This window comes from Balaenoptera ricei, chromosome 3, assembly GCF_028023285.1.
Source record: "Balaenoptera ricei isolate mBalRic1 chromosome 3, mBalRic1.hap2, whole genome shotgun sequence".
Classification (NCBI taxonomy): Eukaryota; Metazoa; Chordata; class Mammalia; order Artiodactyla; family Balaenopteridae; genus Balaenoptera; species Balaenoptera ricei.
This window is the reverse complement of record NC_082641.1, coordinates 92783914-92799045: the sequence shown is the minus strand read 5'-3', so window position 1 is coordinate 92799045 and position 15132 is coordinate 92783914. Positions and strand designations below refer to the sequence as shown.

At 38.8% G+C, this 15132-nt stretch overlaps 1 protein-coding gene across 3 annotated transcripts in view; it reads right to left on the bottom strand.

Moving 5' to 3' along the window:
• EPB41L4A (erythrocyte membrane protein band 4.1 like 4A) overlaps nucleotides 1-15132 on the bottom strand; it is a 263842-nt gene that overhangs the window by 156999 nt on the left and 91711 nt on the right. Inside the window, exon 1 of one of the 3 annotated variants that reach the window (XM_059916887.1) lies at nucleotides 11494-11584. The exons of the other annotated variants lie outside the window; for them this stretch is intronic. Within the exon in view, the coding sequence (XP_059772870.1) occupies nucleotides 11494-11505 (12 nt within the window). The 5' untranslated portion in view covers nucleotides 11506-11584. Of the gene's footprint in view, nucleotides 1-11493; nucleotides 11585-15132 lie in introns of those variants that run through there. 3 annotated transcript variants of the gene reach the window in all.

The following is a 15132-nucleotide window of genomic DNA, read 5'->3' as shown; positions in this document are numbered from 1 at the left end:
ATAATAAATAAATTTATTTTTTTTAAAAAATCTGGATTAGGAGATTGGTTCAAGATGGCGGAGTAGAAGGACATGCTCTCACTCCCTCTTTCGAGAACACCAAAATCACAACTGCTGAACAATCATCGACAGGAAGACACTGGAACTCACCAAAAAAGATACCACACATGCAAAGACAAAGGAGAAGCTGCAATGAGATGGTAGGAGGGGCTCTATCACAATAAAATCAAATCCTATAACTGCCGTGTGGGTGACTCACAAACTGGAGAACACTTACCACAGAAGTCCACCCACTGCAGTGAAGGTTCTGAGCCACACGTCAGGCTTCCCAACCTGGGGGTCTGGCAACAGGAGGAAGAATTCCTAGAGAATCAGACTTTGAAGGCTAGTGGGATTTGATTGCAGGACTTTGGCAGGACTGGGGGAAGCAGAGAGTCCACTCTTGGAGGGCACACACAAAGTAGTGTGTGCATCAGAACCCAGGGGAAGGAGCAGTGACCCAATAGGAGACTGAACCAGACCTACCTGCTAGTGTTGGAGGGTCTCCTGCAGAGGTGGGGGGTGGCTGTAGCTCACCGTGAGGACAAGGACACGGGCAGCAGAAGTTCTGGGAAGTACTCCTTGGCTTGAGCCCTCCCAGAGTCTGCCATTAGCCCCACCAAAGAGCCTGGGTAGGCTCCAGTGTTGGGTCGCCTCAGGCCAAACAACCAGAAGGGAGGAAACCCAGCCCCACCCATCAGCAGTCAAGCGGATTAAAGTTTTAATGAGCTCTGACCACCAGAGCAACAGCCAGATCTAACCACCACCAGTCCCTCCCATCAGAAAACTTCCACAAGCCTCTAAGATAGCCTCATCCACCAGAGGGAAAACAGCAGAAGCAAGAAGAACTACAATCCTGCAGCCTGTGGAACAAAAACCACATTCACAGAAAGATATACAAGATGAAAAGGCAGAGGGCTATGTACCAGATGAAGGAACAAGATAAAACCCCAGAAAAACAACTAAATGAAATGGAGATAAGCCATCTTCCAGACAAAGAATTCAGAATAATGATAGTGAAGATGATCCAGGACCTCGGAAAAAGAATGGAGGCAAAGATCGGGAAGATGCAAGAAATGTTTAACAAAGATCTAGAAGAATTAAAGAACAAACAAACACAGATGAACAATAAAACTACTGAAATGAAAACTACACTAGAAGGAATCAACAGCAGAATAACTGAGGCAGAAGAACAGATAAGTGACGTGGAAGACAGAATGGTGAAATTCACGGGGCTGTGGAACAGAATAAAGAAAAAAGAATGAAAAGAAATGAAGACGGTCTAAGAGGCCTTTGGGATAACAATAAACACAACAACGTTCGCATTATAGGGGTCCCAGAGGGAGAAGAGAGAGAGAAAGGACCCGAGAAAATATTTGAAGAGATTATGGTCGAAAACTTCCCTAACATGGGAAAGGAAATAGCCAACCAAGTTCAGGAAGCACAGAGAGTCCCATACAGGATAAACCCAAGGAGAAACATACCGAGACACATAGTAATTAAATTGGCAAAAAATAAAGACAAAGAAAAATTACTGAAAGCAGCAAGGGAAAAACAACAAATAATATACAAGGGAACTCCCATAAGGCTAACGGCTGATTTCTCAGCAGAAACTCTACAAGCCAGAAGGGAGTGGCATGATATACTTAAAGTGATGAAAGGGAAGAACCTACAACCAAGATTACTCTACCTGGCAAGGACATCATTCAGATCCGATGGAGAAATCAAAAGCTTTACAGACAAGCAAAAACTAAGAGAATTCAGCACCACCAAACCAGCTCTACAACAAATGCTAAAGGAACTTCTCTAAGAGGGAAACACAAGAGAAAAAAAAGGACCTACAAAAACAAACACATAACAATTAAGAAAATGGTAATAGGAAAATACATATTGATAATTACCTTAAACGTGAATGGATTAAATGTTACAACTAAAACACATAGGCTCGCTAAATGGATACAAAAACAAGACCCATACATATGCTGCCTACAAGAGACACACTTCAGACCTAGGGACACATACAGACTGAAAGTGAGGGGACGGAAAAAGATATTCCATGCAAATGGAAATCAAAAGAAAGCTGAAGTAGCAATACTCATATCAGATAAAATAGACTTTAAAATAAAGAATGTTACAAGAGACAAGGAAGGACACTACATAATGATCAAGGGATCAATCCAAGAAGAAGATATAACAATTATAAATATATATGCACCCAACATAGGAGCACCTCAATACATAAGGCAATTGCTAACAGCTCTAAAAGAGGAAATCGTCAGTAACACAATAATAGTGGGGGACTGTAACACCTCACTTACACCAATGGACAGATCACCCAAACAGAAAATTAATAAGGAAACACAAGCTTTAGAGGAGACAACAGACCAGATAGATTTGATTGATATTTATAGGACATTCGATCCAAAAACAGCAGATTACACTTTCTTCTCAAGTGCACACGGAACATTCATCAAGTCTCAGAAAATTTAAGAAAACTGAAATCATACCAAGCATCTTTTCTGACCACAACGCTATGAGATTAGAAATGAATTACAGGGGAAAAGAACGTAAAAAACACAAACACACGGAGGCTAAACAATACATTATTAAATAGCCAAGAGATCACTGAAGAAATCAAAGAATAAATAAAAAAATACCTAAAGACAAATGACAATGAAAACATGACGGCCCAAAACCTATGGGATGTAGCAAAAGCAGTTCTAAGAGGGAAGTTTATAGCTATACAAGCCTACCTCAAGAAACAAGAAACATCTCAAATAAACAATCTAACCTTACACTTAAAGAAACTAGAGAAAGAAGAACAAACAAAACCCAAAGTTAGCAGAAGAAATCATAAAGATCAGAGCAGAAATGAATGAAATAGAAACAAAGAAAACAATAGCAAAGATCAATAAAACTAAAAGCTGGTTCTTTGAGAAGATAAACAAAATGGATAAACCATTAGCCAGACTCATCAAGAAAAAGAGGGAGAGAACTCAAATCAATAAAATTAGAAATGAAAAAGGAGAAGTTACGACAGACACCGCAGAAACACAAAGCATCCTAAGAGACAACTACAAGCAACTCTATGTCAATAAAATGGACAACCTGGAAGAAATGGACAAATTTTTAGAAAGGTATAACCTTCCAAGACTGAACCAGGAAGAAATAGAAAATATGAACAGACCAATCACAAGGAATGAAACTGAAACTGTGATTAAAAATCTTCCAACAAACAAAAGTCCAGGACCAGATGGCTTCACAGGTGAATTCTATCAAACATTTAGAGAAGAGCTAACACCCATCCTTCTCAAACTCTTCCAAAACATTGCAGAGGAAGGAACACTCCCAAACTCATTCTGTGAGGTCACCATCACCCTGATACCAAAACCAGACAAAGATACTACAAAAAAAGAAAATTACAGATCAATATCACTGATGAATATAGATGCAAAAATCCTCAAGAAAATACTAGTGAACAGAATCCAACAACACATTAAAAGGATCATACACCATGATCAAGTGGGATTTATCCCAGGGATGCAAGAATTCTTCAATATATGCAAATCAATCAATGTGATACACCATATTAACAAATTGAAGAATAAAAACCATATGATCATCTCAATAGATGCAGAAAAAGCTTTCGACAAAATTCAACACCCATTTATGATAAAAATTCTCCAGAAAGTGGGCACAGAGGGAACCTACCTCAACATAATAAAGGCCATATATGACAAACCCACAGCAAACATCATTCTCAATGGTGAACAACTGAAAGCATTTCCTCTAAGATCAGGAACGAGACAAGGATGTCCACTCTCACCACTATTATTCAACAGAGTTTTGGAAGTCCTAGCCATGGCAATCAGGGAAGAAAAAGAAATAAAAGGAATCCAAATTGGAAAAGAAGAAGTAAAACTGTCACTGTTTGCAGATGACGTGATACTATACATAGAGAATCCTAAAGATGACACGAGAAAACTACTAGAGCTAATCAGTGAATTTGGTAAAGTTGCAGGATACAAAATTAATGCACAGAAATCTCTTGCATTCCTATACACTAATGATGAAAAATCTGAAAGATAAATGAAGGAAACACTCCCATTTACCACTGCAACAAAAAGAATAAAATACCTAGGAATAAACCTACCTAGGGAGACAAAAGAGCTGTATGCAGAAAACTATAAGACACTGATGAAAGAAATTAAAGATGATACCAACAGATGGAGAGATATACCATGTTCTTGGATTGGAAGTATCAATATTGTGAAAATGACTATACTACCCAAAGCAATCTACAGATTCAATGCAATCCTTATCAAGCTACCAATGGCATTTTTTACAGAACTAGAACAAAAAATCTTAAAATTTTTATGGAGACACAAAAGACCCCGAATAGCCAAAGCAGTCTTGAGGGAAAAAAACAGAGCTGGAGGAATCAGACTCCCTGACTTCAGACTATACTACAAAGCTACAGTAATCAAGACAATATGGTAGTGGCACAAAAACAGAAATATAGATCAATGGAACAGGATAGAAAGCCCAGAGATAAACCCACACACCTATGGTCAACTAATCTATGACAAAGGAGGCAAGGATATACAATGGAGAAAAGACAGTCTTTTCAATAAGTGGTGCTGGGAAAACTGGACGGCTATATGTAAAAGAATGAAATTAGAACACTCCCTAACACCATACACAAAAATAAACTCAAAATGGATTAGAGACCTAAATATAAGACCAGGCACTATAAAACTCTTAGAGGAAAACATAGGAAGAACACTCTTTGACATAAATCACAGCAAGATCTTTTTTGATCCACCTCCTAGAGTAATGGAAATAAAAACAAAAATAAACAAATGGGACCTAATGAAACTTCAAAGCTTTTGCACAGCAAAAGAAACCATAAACAAGATGAAAAGACAACCCTCAGAATGGGAGAAAATATTTGCAAATGAATCATCGGACAAAGGATTAATCTCCAAAATATATAAACAGCTCATGCAGCTCAATATTAAAAAAGCAAACAACCCAATCCAAAAATGGGCAGAAGACCTAAATAGACATTTCTCCAAAGAAGACATACAGATGGCCAAGAAGCACATGAAAAGCTGCTCAACATCACTAATTATTAGAGGAATGCAAATCAAAACTACAATGAGGTATCACCTCACACCAGTCAGAATGGGCATCATCAGAAAATCTACAAACAACAAATGCTGGAGAGGGTGTGGAGAAAAGGGAACCCTCTTGCACTGTTGGTGGGAATGTAAATTGATACAGCCACTATGGAGAACAGTATGGAGGTTCCTTAAAGAACTAAAAATAGAATTACCATATGATCCAGCAATCCCACTACTGGGCATATACCCAGAGAAAACCATAATTCAAAAAGACACATGCACCCCAATGTTCATTGCAGCCCTATTTACAATAGCCAGGTCATGGAAGCAACTGAAATGCCCATTGACAGACAAATGGATAAAGAAGTTGTGGTACATATATACAGTGGAATATTACTCAGCCATGAAAAGGAACGAAATTGGGTCATTTGTAGAGATGTGGATGCATCTAGAGACTGTCATACAGAGTGAAGTAAGTCAGAAAGAGAATAACAAATATCATATATTAACACATATATGTGGAACCTAGAAAATGGTACAGATGAACTGGTTTGCAGAGCAGAAATTTAGACACAGATGTAGAGAACAAACGTATGGACACCAAGGGGGGAAAGCGGTGGGGGATGGAGGGGGTGGTGTGATGAATTGGGAGATTGGGATTGACATGTGTACACTGATGTGTATCAAATGGATGACTAATAAGAAAATAAATAAATAAACATTTAAAAAAAAACACAGGTATTAGCTGCATTAAAACAACAAATACTCTAAACTTTCTTAACTGAAATGAATCTGAGCTTGGAAGAAAGAGGGATGTGTTGATTAAAACACTGTACAGGGATTAATTAGTTAATAGTTTCTAAAAATAGTTAAAATAATGAAATTTCATGTGTCAAGTAAAGAATAAGCACATTATAATGCTTTCCTATTTAAAAAAAAAAAAAGATCTGAATGATAGCCTTGCTGGGTAGAATAGTCTCAGTTGTAGGTTTCTTCCTTTCATCACTTTGAATGTATCATGCCACTCCCTCCTGGTCTGCAGAGTTTCTGCTGAAAAGTCAGCTCACAGTCTTACAGGAGGTCCCTTGAATATGACTAGTTGTTTTTCTCTTGCTGCTTTTAACATTCTCTCTTCATCTTTAATTTCTGCCATTTTAATTAAAATATTTTTTCGTGTGGACCTCTTTGGATTCTTCCTGCTTGGACTCTGTGCTTCACAGACCTGGATGTCTGTTTCTTTTCTCCGGTTAGGGAAGTTTTCAGGTATTATTTCTTCAAGTAAATTTTCTGCCCCTTTCTCTCTCTCTTCTCTTTCTGGGACCCCTATAAAGCAAAACGCTAGTACAACTGATGTTGTCTCAGAGGTGTCTTAAACTATCCTCATTTTTCTTTCTTTCTTTCTTTCTTTTTTGTTTTTTTTCTATTCAGTTTGGGTGATTTCCACTACTTTGTCTTCTAGGTTGCTGATCTGGTCCTCTGTATCATCTAATCTACTGTTGATTCCTTCTAATGTATTTTTTTTTTCTAATGTATTTTTCATGTTACTTTATTCTTCAGAGCTCTGCTTGGGTCTTTATATTTTCTAACTCTTGGTTAAACTTCTCACTGTGTTCATCCATTTTTCCCTCAAGTTCATTGAGCGTCTTTGTGATCAGTACCTTGAACTCTATCAGGTAGATTGTTTAACTCCACTTCATTTAGTTCTTTTTCTGAGGTTTTGCCTTGTTCCTTCATTTGGAATATATTCACCTGTCTCCTCATTTTGCCTAATTCTCTGTGTTTATTCCTATTTATTAGGTAGGTCGATTATGTTTCCCAGTCTTGAATAAGTAGCTTTATATAGGAGACATCCTGTGGGTCCCAGCAGCATAGTCCCCTCTAGTCACCAGAGCAATTTGCTCTAGGGTTCTCCTGTACATTGCCCTTCTCTGGTGGTGGGTCCAACTACTGTGGGTGCAGTAATAGGCAAGACTGGCCTCCAGCTCAGTTGGCTGCCAGGTCCTGCCTTGTGCTGTGGTTGCCAGCCCAACATTGGGCAGAGTTGGGTCCCAGCATAGGTGGCTTTGTGGCCCTGAGGGTTCTGGAACTGGTGCTGGCCTGCTGGTGAGCAAGTAAACACCTGGCACTAACAGGCTAGAGGGAAAACTCCAAAATGTCCCTTGCCAGCACCTGTGTCTTCATGGTAGAACAAAAATGGCTGCTGCAGCATCTATGTCACCAAAGGGAGTCCCAGTTGCTTCCTGCCTCTCCAGGAGACACTCTGAGATCAGCAAGTGGGTCTGACCCAGGCTTTTTTCAAATTACTGGCTCTGTGCTGGGACTCAAAGCATATGAGGTTTTGCATTCACCCTTTAAGAGTAGAGTCTCTGTCTCCTACAGCCCTCCAGCTCTCCCATATGTAAGCCCCACTGGCCTTCAAAGCCAGACATTCTGGGGGCTTGTCTTCCCAATGCAAACCCCTTGGGCTGGGGAACCCAATGTGGGACCTGGACCCCTTGCTCTTTAGGGAAAACTTCTGCAATGGTGGTTATCCTCCCATTTGTGGGTCACCTTCCCAGTGGTGTAGGACTTGACTGTAATGAATCCCTCCTACCCATCTCATTGTGGTTCCTTCTTTTTATCTTTGCTTGTGGAAAATCTTTTTTGCAACTCTTCAGGTTGTTCCCAGAGGTAGTTGCTCTGTAAATGGTTGTAATTTGATGTGCCCATGGGAAGAGGTGAGCTCAGCGTCTTCCTACTCTACCATCTTGGCCACTATCACCAAAGCTTTTATTTTCAATCCTTAACTAATAAACCTAAAGATAAAAACCACCAAAGTTAACGTTCTGAAAAGCCCTTGTGAAGATATTTGACTTTATCTCTTTCACATAAGCACAGACATAAGGAAAATATTTCCCTTATCTGCTTGGTAAATGCTAATACCTGTCTAAAAAATCTAATCTCTCTTCTCCCCCTCTCACTACATCGTCTTTAAATGAAGATTATCATCTAATACATTAAATGTTATTCACACATAAGATAAACATTTAATCAGCAAACATTACTCCATATACACATTAATCTTGAAAAGAATCCATTTTGATGGTGTATGTACAGATACAGATTTTCCTTTCTTTTTTCCCATCAATGACAGGTACAACAGGGTTGTAAAAGAAATCCCCAAGATGTCACACATTATGTTAATGAAGCAGGGCTTCGTTCAGCTGCACTTTCCTCAAAGAATTACCATTACACACTTAGTCACGTATGATAAGAACACTGCACTGTTTTTAGAAAATGTATTGTAATATAAGGGAAATGTTTTTGATTAAATATATAATGAAATGGGTGATAAGAGGTGATAAAAGCACACACTGTGAGAAGACAATTCTTGTTAAAAATCCCACAGATATTTCGTTTTACTCTAAATTACCTTGGTTAAACTTAATTGGTCCTTTATTCAAAATCCATTAGATAATATATAAACAAAAAGCCCTTCCATGATAAATCTTCAGGTTCTTAGACATTTTCTGCTATAATAACAATGCCACATCCAGAAAATGTCTCTTTGTGCTCATGTACCTATGTCTTTAACTAAGGTAAAAATCTGTTGGTGAAATTTTTATTCGAAGGATAGGCCTACTTAAAATTACAATGGGTACTGTCAAAAAGATCATTACAATTCATTCAATGAGAGTACATGTCTCAATACCCTTGCCAGCATTTGGATTGAGCAAAATTTTTCCAATCTGACTGAGCAAAAAAGAGGGGAGGGGGTAATTATTTTAATTTGCATTTTCCTAACACTGATAGAAGTAAGTGCTCTATCATGTGCTGACTAACCAATTCCTAGCATTTTGGTTAGTTATTCTCTAACCCAAAGTTTATAAGCAAATTCTCTTTAATACTTCTAATACTTGTACAATTTCACTTAGTATATTTAGTTCTTCACTCCATCTGGAAACTATTTCTGTGCTTGGGATAAGGGCCTAATTTTGTTTCCAAATGGATAGACAACTACACCACCATTTACCTAAAAGGCCATCATTTCCCTTTTGATTGAAGCAACTTTATCATCTACTAAATGAATCCTCATTCTATTCCATGGATTATTCCTGGACTAATCCTCCAAGATTTTATTAACTTTAGTTTAATATAGTTTGTTGATATCTATCATTCTCTTTCCAATTTGTCTCTGCCAATTCTTAGACATTTTTCTCTGCTACAGGAAGTTTAGAACCAGCTTGCCAATTTAATAAACAATTCTGTTAAGAATTTGACTGAAATTAAATTGAATTGACAGACTGGACAACTTGGGAGGTAATGATATGATATTTACAAAGTGAAACCTATATGGTTTTCTTTTATATTCATCAAGGAAATTTTATACTTTTTTCATGTCGGTCTTACAAAATTCTACTTAGGCTTTGTGGTAGGCAAAAGTTACAAAATGCCCCCTCCCCCCAAAAGAAATGTCCTGCTCTAATCCCTGGAACCAGTGAGTATGTTAAAATATCAGCCCTCTTATTGTGTTATGTGTCACAATTTTGACATTAAAATAGGAAGAATATTGGAGTGCGTCAGACCTAATCGCTTGGGTCCTTGTAAGCAAAGCACTTTCTACAGCAAAAGAGGAAGGCAGAAGGGAAGTCAGAGATATTTAAAGCATGAGAACAACTCCATAGGTTCTTGCCACTTGAAAGATGGAGGGGGCCATGTTAAGCAGCCTTAAGGAGCTGAGAGTAATCCCCAGCTGATAGCCAGTAAGGAAATGGGAATCTCAGGCTTGCAACCACTAGAACTGGATTTTGCTAACAACCTGGAAGACTTTGAGAGTATATTCTTCCCCAGGGCCTTCAGATAAGAGACCAGCTGACCAGCACCTTGATTTCAGCCTTGTGAGTCTGAGAAAAGAACCCACTCATGCAGTCCTGGACTTCAGACCTTCAGAATGGTGAGATAACCAACAGGAGTACGTTTAAACCACTAATTAGTGGTAATTCGTTATGCAGCAATAGAAAACTAATACAGGCTTATTCTTAGCTTTTTTATAGTTTTACTGTTACATTATACTTTCTGACTGGCTATTGTTAATCTATTGGAAAGCAACTGATTTTCTCCCCTGCAGGCTCTACAGATACCACCTGACAGTTGCTTGGGTCTTCTCTTCATCCTAATATCCACAGCCACTAAACCTGAAGCAATCCTTAATCCATCAATACGCCCTCCCATGGTTCTCCTGCCCATGTTCTGGGCTACGGTTTTCACCTTCAATTGTTTTACATTTGCCTTTTCGTCTCAGGAATTTTTCTCAAACAATTTTTGGCCAACTGAGACCAGCCTATTTTTCAGGTGGTTCTGGAAAATGCACCTGTATCTTTCCTATTCAAAATAGTTCTGGAAGGCTGGCATACCAGCCAGTGTTCCACCTTGATCTCATTTCCCCTCTGGGTCCGTTCTCCTATCCAGGCACAGACAGGAACAGGTAGAGCCACAGAACTCCACCTAATCCTTCTGTCCCAAGCAGGTAAAAAAGTGCTTCACGAAAAAAAGAGGAATGAATTATGCTTGAAATTACAGCACTGAAACGGGGAAGATTTTTAAAAATATACATCTAAATCAAGGCTGTCTTTATACAAAAACATTTTATACCTCTATTTCCACAAGAAATGTTAGCCTTTTCACACATATCATCTACTCAAAAAGCATAAAAAAAGAAAAAATGCCCTGCTTATGAAGAAAATACACAAAGGCAAGCTTGGAAAACCAGCTTAGAAGTTTGGAAAGTCTATGGAGATTGCAAAAATGTCATGCAAGAATCACCGTCTCCAAAACTATCATTGGAAAAATACCAGAACGTAAGTCTGTTGATCCTCTGTGACAGTTTTGCATTTATATAGAATCTGGTGCTGAAAATACTTTACAAATATTAGCCTTTAGCATATGTTATCCTCTACAGAGAAACCACAAGGAAAGCATGCATTGTTATGCAATGAATCCAGAGCTGACCTAAGAAAAAAACATGATGTTTCATGATTCCCTCTACAGCTTTCTGTATGTTACAGGTGTGTCTGCACACATGCCTGGAACAGAGCCAGGTGGACCTCGGAAATACTATATTTCTGTCACTTCTTCAAGCAAACATGTACATGAAAACTGCTTAACTTCTCATCTGTCATACTGCAATATGACAAGACTCAGAAAGCTTGCATGCCAGCAATACATCAGCTACTGGGGCAGGGTGACACCACCAGCTCACACTTCTGCCCATCCTACACTAACTGACCCCTTTCAGTCCCCTTCCTCCTCAGTTGTATTCCATTGGGATGTCTTCTGCTTTTACACTTACGGATAATTTCATTCTTCACATGGGTTCTTCACAGAGACTGCCTGTGGGCTATATGTTGCAGTTTGAGTTGAAAGTCTTCAGTTTCTGAAGAAATCATCCTTGAATAAAGAAATTAAGAACTGATAGAGAACTGACATGAGAGCCAAAGAACAAACTAGAAACACACTGGGCAAGGAACAGGCCAGTCCAGGATTTATTACTAGAAAAGGAAAAGAAAATATCATCAAGGATATTATGAAAGAAACATGACTTCATTCAAACATTTATTGAGTACCTCTTACATGCCAGCAAGTGATTAATATCTATAAGATGGAAAAAGTACACTAATAAGAATGCCAGAGGAGGGACTTCCTTGGCGGCTCAGTGGTTAAGAATCTGCCTGCCAATGCAAGGGACACGGGTTTGATCCCTGGTCCGGGAAGATCCCACATACTGTGGAGCAACTTAGCCCATGTGCCACAACTACTGAGCCTGCATGCCACAACTACTGAAGCCCACACAACCTGTGGCCTGCGTGCCGCAACTACAGAGCCTGCGTGCTGCAGCTACTGAAGCCCGCGCCCACGCTCCACAACAAAAGAAGCCACCGCAATGAGAAGCCGACGCACCACAACGAAGAGTAGCCCCCGCCCGCCACAACTAGAGAAAGCCCACGTGCAGCAATGAAGACCCAATGCAGCCAAAATTTTTTTTAAAAGTTTTTTAATAATAATAAAAAATTAAAAAAAAAAAAAAAAAAAAGACTGCCGTAGGAGAGTCAGACGCACCTGGAATATAATACCAAGAACCTTGATGGAAGAAGCAGGTGACTGCCCTATCAGAACCCTGGAGAAGCCGGGGGGGCTATGGAGCAATAAGAAACTTCTAGAAAGTGAGACAAGGAAGGACTTGGTTTTCAGAAGCTTTTTTGTACATTTGTCTAGTAACTATGCACGTCCTATTTGAGTAAAAACAATTTTTAAAGCAAAAATATGCCAAGTAGGAACTCGTCGTTATCTTTTTCTTGCTCACAGCTATAGTTATTTTGTAGATTTGGCTCATGTGCTATGAGGTATTAAGTACGGAAAATGCGGAGAGAGAAGATAGCACTATGATGGTGAGCTGTCAACATTCTGACCACGTTTACACCAACAATTCACGCTCCTATCCTTCAAAACAGTGACTTTAAGACTTTTTAATCTGAATTCTTCCCAAGCCCTTTGAGCAGGCAGACCTAACTATTCTAGGCCATCATATACCAGTGTGGAGGCCAAGTGCCCCCAGTCCTTGAAACGCTGAGACACGGGCTTCACTTCCAAGAGAGATGGTTCATTTCACCTTAAGTTTAATATAAACTTATTTCTTAACTTTACTTCTTTCAGTGTTTGGCAAAGGAAACTCATGAATGTGATTGTATTTAGCACCATTCCAAGTCTTTCTGACCATTTCTAGAAGAAATCTCTGCCAAAATGAGAAAATCAACAAGATGCTATAAAATAAGACATAACTATAACCAAAGCACTTGGCAACATGCCCAAGGATTTTCTGGAAAATGAATAAAATATTGTCATAGACAGATAAGGAACATCCACTAATGAGACTTTTGAGAGAATGAGTTGAGTGCCAACACAAATAATAGAAAAAGAATTTCATGAGGTCTCCCCGCATCTTGGCTTGTCTGTACTGTTCCCTTTTTGTGGAACATCTTCCCTCCTCTCTGTCCTCATCAAAGCCCCACTTATCCTTCAGGACCAAGTGCAAATACCACCTTCTCCATAAAGCCTGTCCATATTCCCTTAACCTCATTATGACCTCGGCCTCCATTGGACCTACAAAGTGTCGTACTTTTGTCCTTCTCTGAGACTCACACTATTCTGCCTTTATTAAAGACACTTGATACTTCTCTTAACTTTGCCACCAATATTTAGACATTTTGAAAGCAGGTGCTGAACGTTACACACCACTTCCTTTCCATGTCAGTCCGATAACCCATACACAGTAAGACCTCCCGAAAGTTCACTGAATAAATACTAAGGGCCAAGAAACAAGGAAGAGAAAGATGCAGTATTGGAAACGTGGTGGCCTGTGAATTAAACTTCTCTTCCTGTCTCTCAACGAAGATTTCCTTTTTTCTTGACCAATCAAACCTATGACAGTGAAGAAAGATGGATGGATTCAGTTATCCTGCTGACCTCAGTATAATCACTGATTCAAAGCTACTTAGTTTATGTTTAATTTGAAAAACATACATTTGTTTCAGTGTTAATATAATCTCAAAAGACTCAATAGACTATGACGTTGGTATAAGTATCTTACATTTGAAATTTGTAAGATACAAAAAAATTAGAGGCCTGATATTCAATTTTTATACATAAAATATGAAGATACACAGTTTTCTTTATGCAATAAAATCAATCTGACAAGAATTTGGATTTCCATCATCAGGAAAACAAAAAAGATTTGATATGAGGCAGTTAAGAAGAAAATAAAGAAATAAAGGAAGCTTCTGACTTTTTATAACTCCATTCAGAAAAACTTCATTTAAATGTTACAATTTATTAATTTACATTTCAAATGAAAGTAAATAAATGCCTGTGACATATTTCTGGATGGTAAATTATATGCCACTTAAAGCTCAGCAAATAGAGAAATAGATTACTTTCATTACTGACATCCTAGCAACATTCTGGAAAGAATGGAGCTACAAGAGCCTTATAATCACAGAGAAAGACTCCCAGGCAGGGTAAGTTTATTTGAAAATACCATCCGTGAGGCTTTCAACCAGAACAAAGGATTCTTCAAATGAGTAACAACACCTTTGCAAATTAACATGACATTACAAACCAGAAAGGCAGGTTTTTACCAGCTGCACAGAATGATAACTATTACGTTCCACACAAACAGCTTACTGCTTCACAAAGGGGAAATGAACCCTTCGAAAAATTCTTTAATGTTAAGCCTATAAAAATTCACTATACTTTTATTTAATATTTTTGACATAATAGATTTCAGTTTCTCTGGGAAAGCAGAAACGACGTTATATATATATATATATATATATATATATATATATATATATATATTTTTTTTTTTTTTTTTTTTTTTTTTTTTTTTTTAGCTCAGGCCCGTTAGGATAAGGTAAAGCAGGGGCAATGGAGGAGACACTCCTCAGGCACCAATGGTAATTGCTTCTCAGACCAAGTACTGTTAACCACCATCTGAAGGTTTTTTGTTTTTTTAATTAGTTTATTTATTTTTGGCTGCGTTGGGTCTTCCTTGCTGCGCGCAGGCTTTCTCTAGTTGCGGTGAGCAGGGGCTACTCTTCGTTGTGGTACGCAGGTTTCTCACTGCAGTGGCTTCTCTTCTTGCGGAGCACAGGCTCTAGGCGCACAGGCTTCAGTAGCTGTGGCACGCAGGCTCAGCAGTTGTGGCACGCGGGCTCAGTAGTTGTGGTTCGTGGGCTCAGTAGTTGTGGTGCACAGGCTTAGTTGCTCTGTGGCATGTGGGATCTTCCCGGACCAGGGCTCGAACCTGTGTCCCCTGCAATGGCAGGCGGATTCTTAACCACTGTGCCACCAGGGAAGTCCCCATCTGAATGTTTTTGACTATGAGTTACCTTCACTTTAGGTGAAGGAATTAAAATGTGTTTATTTTTCAAGG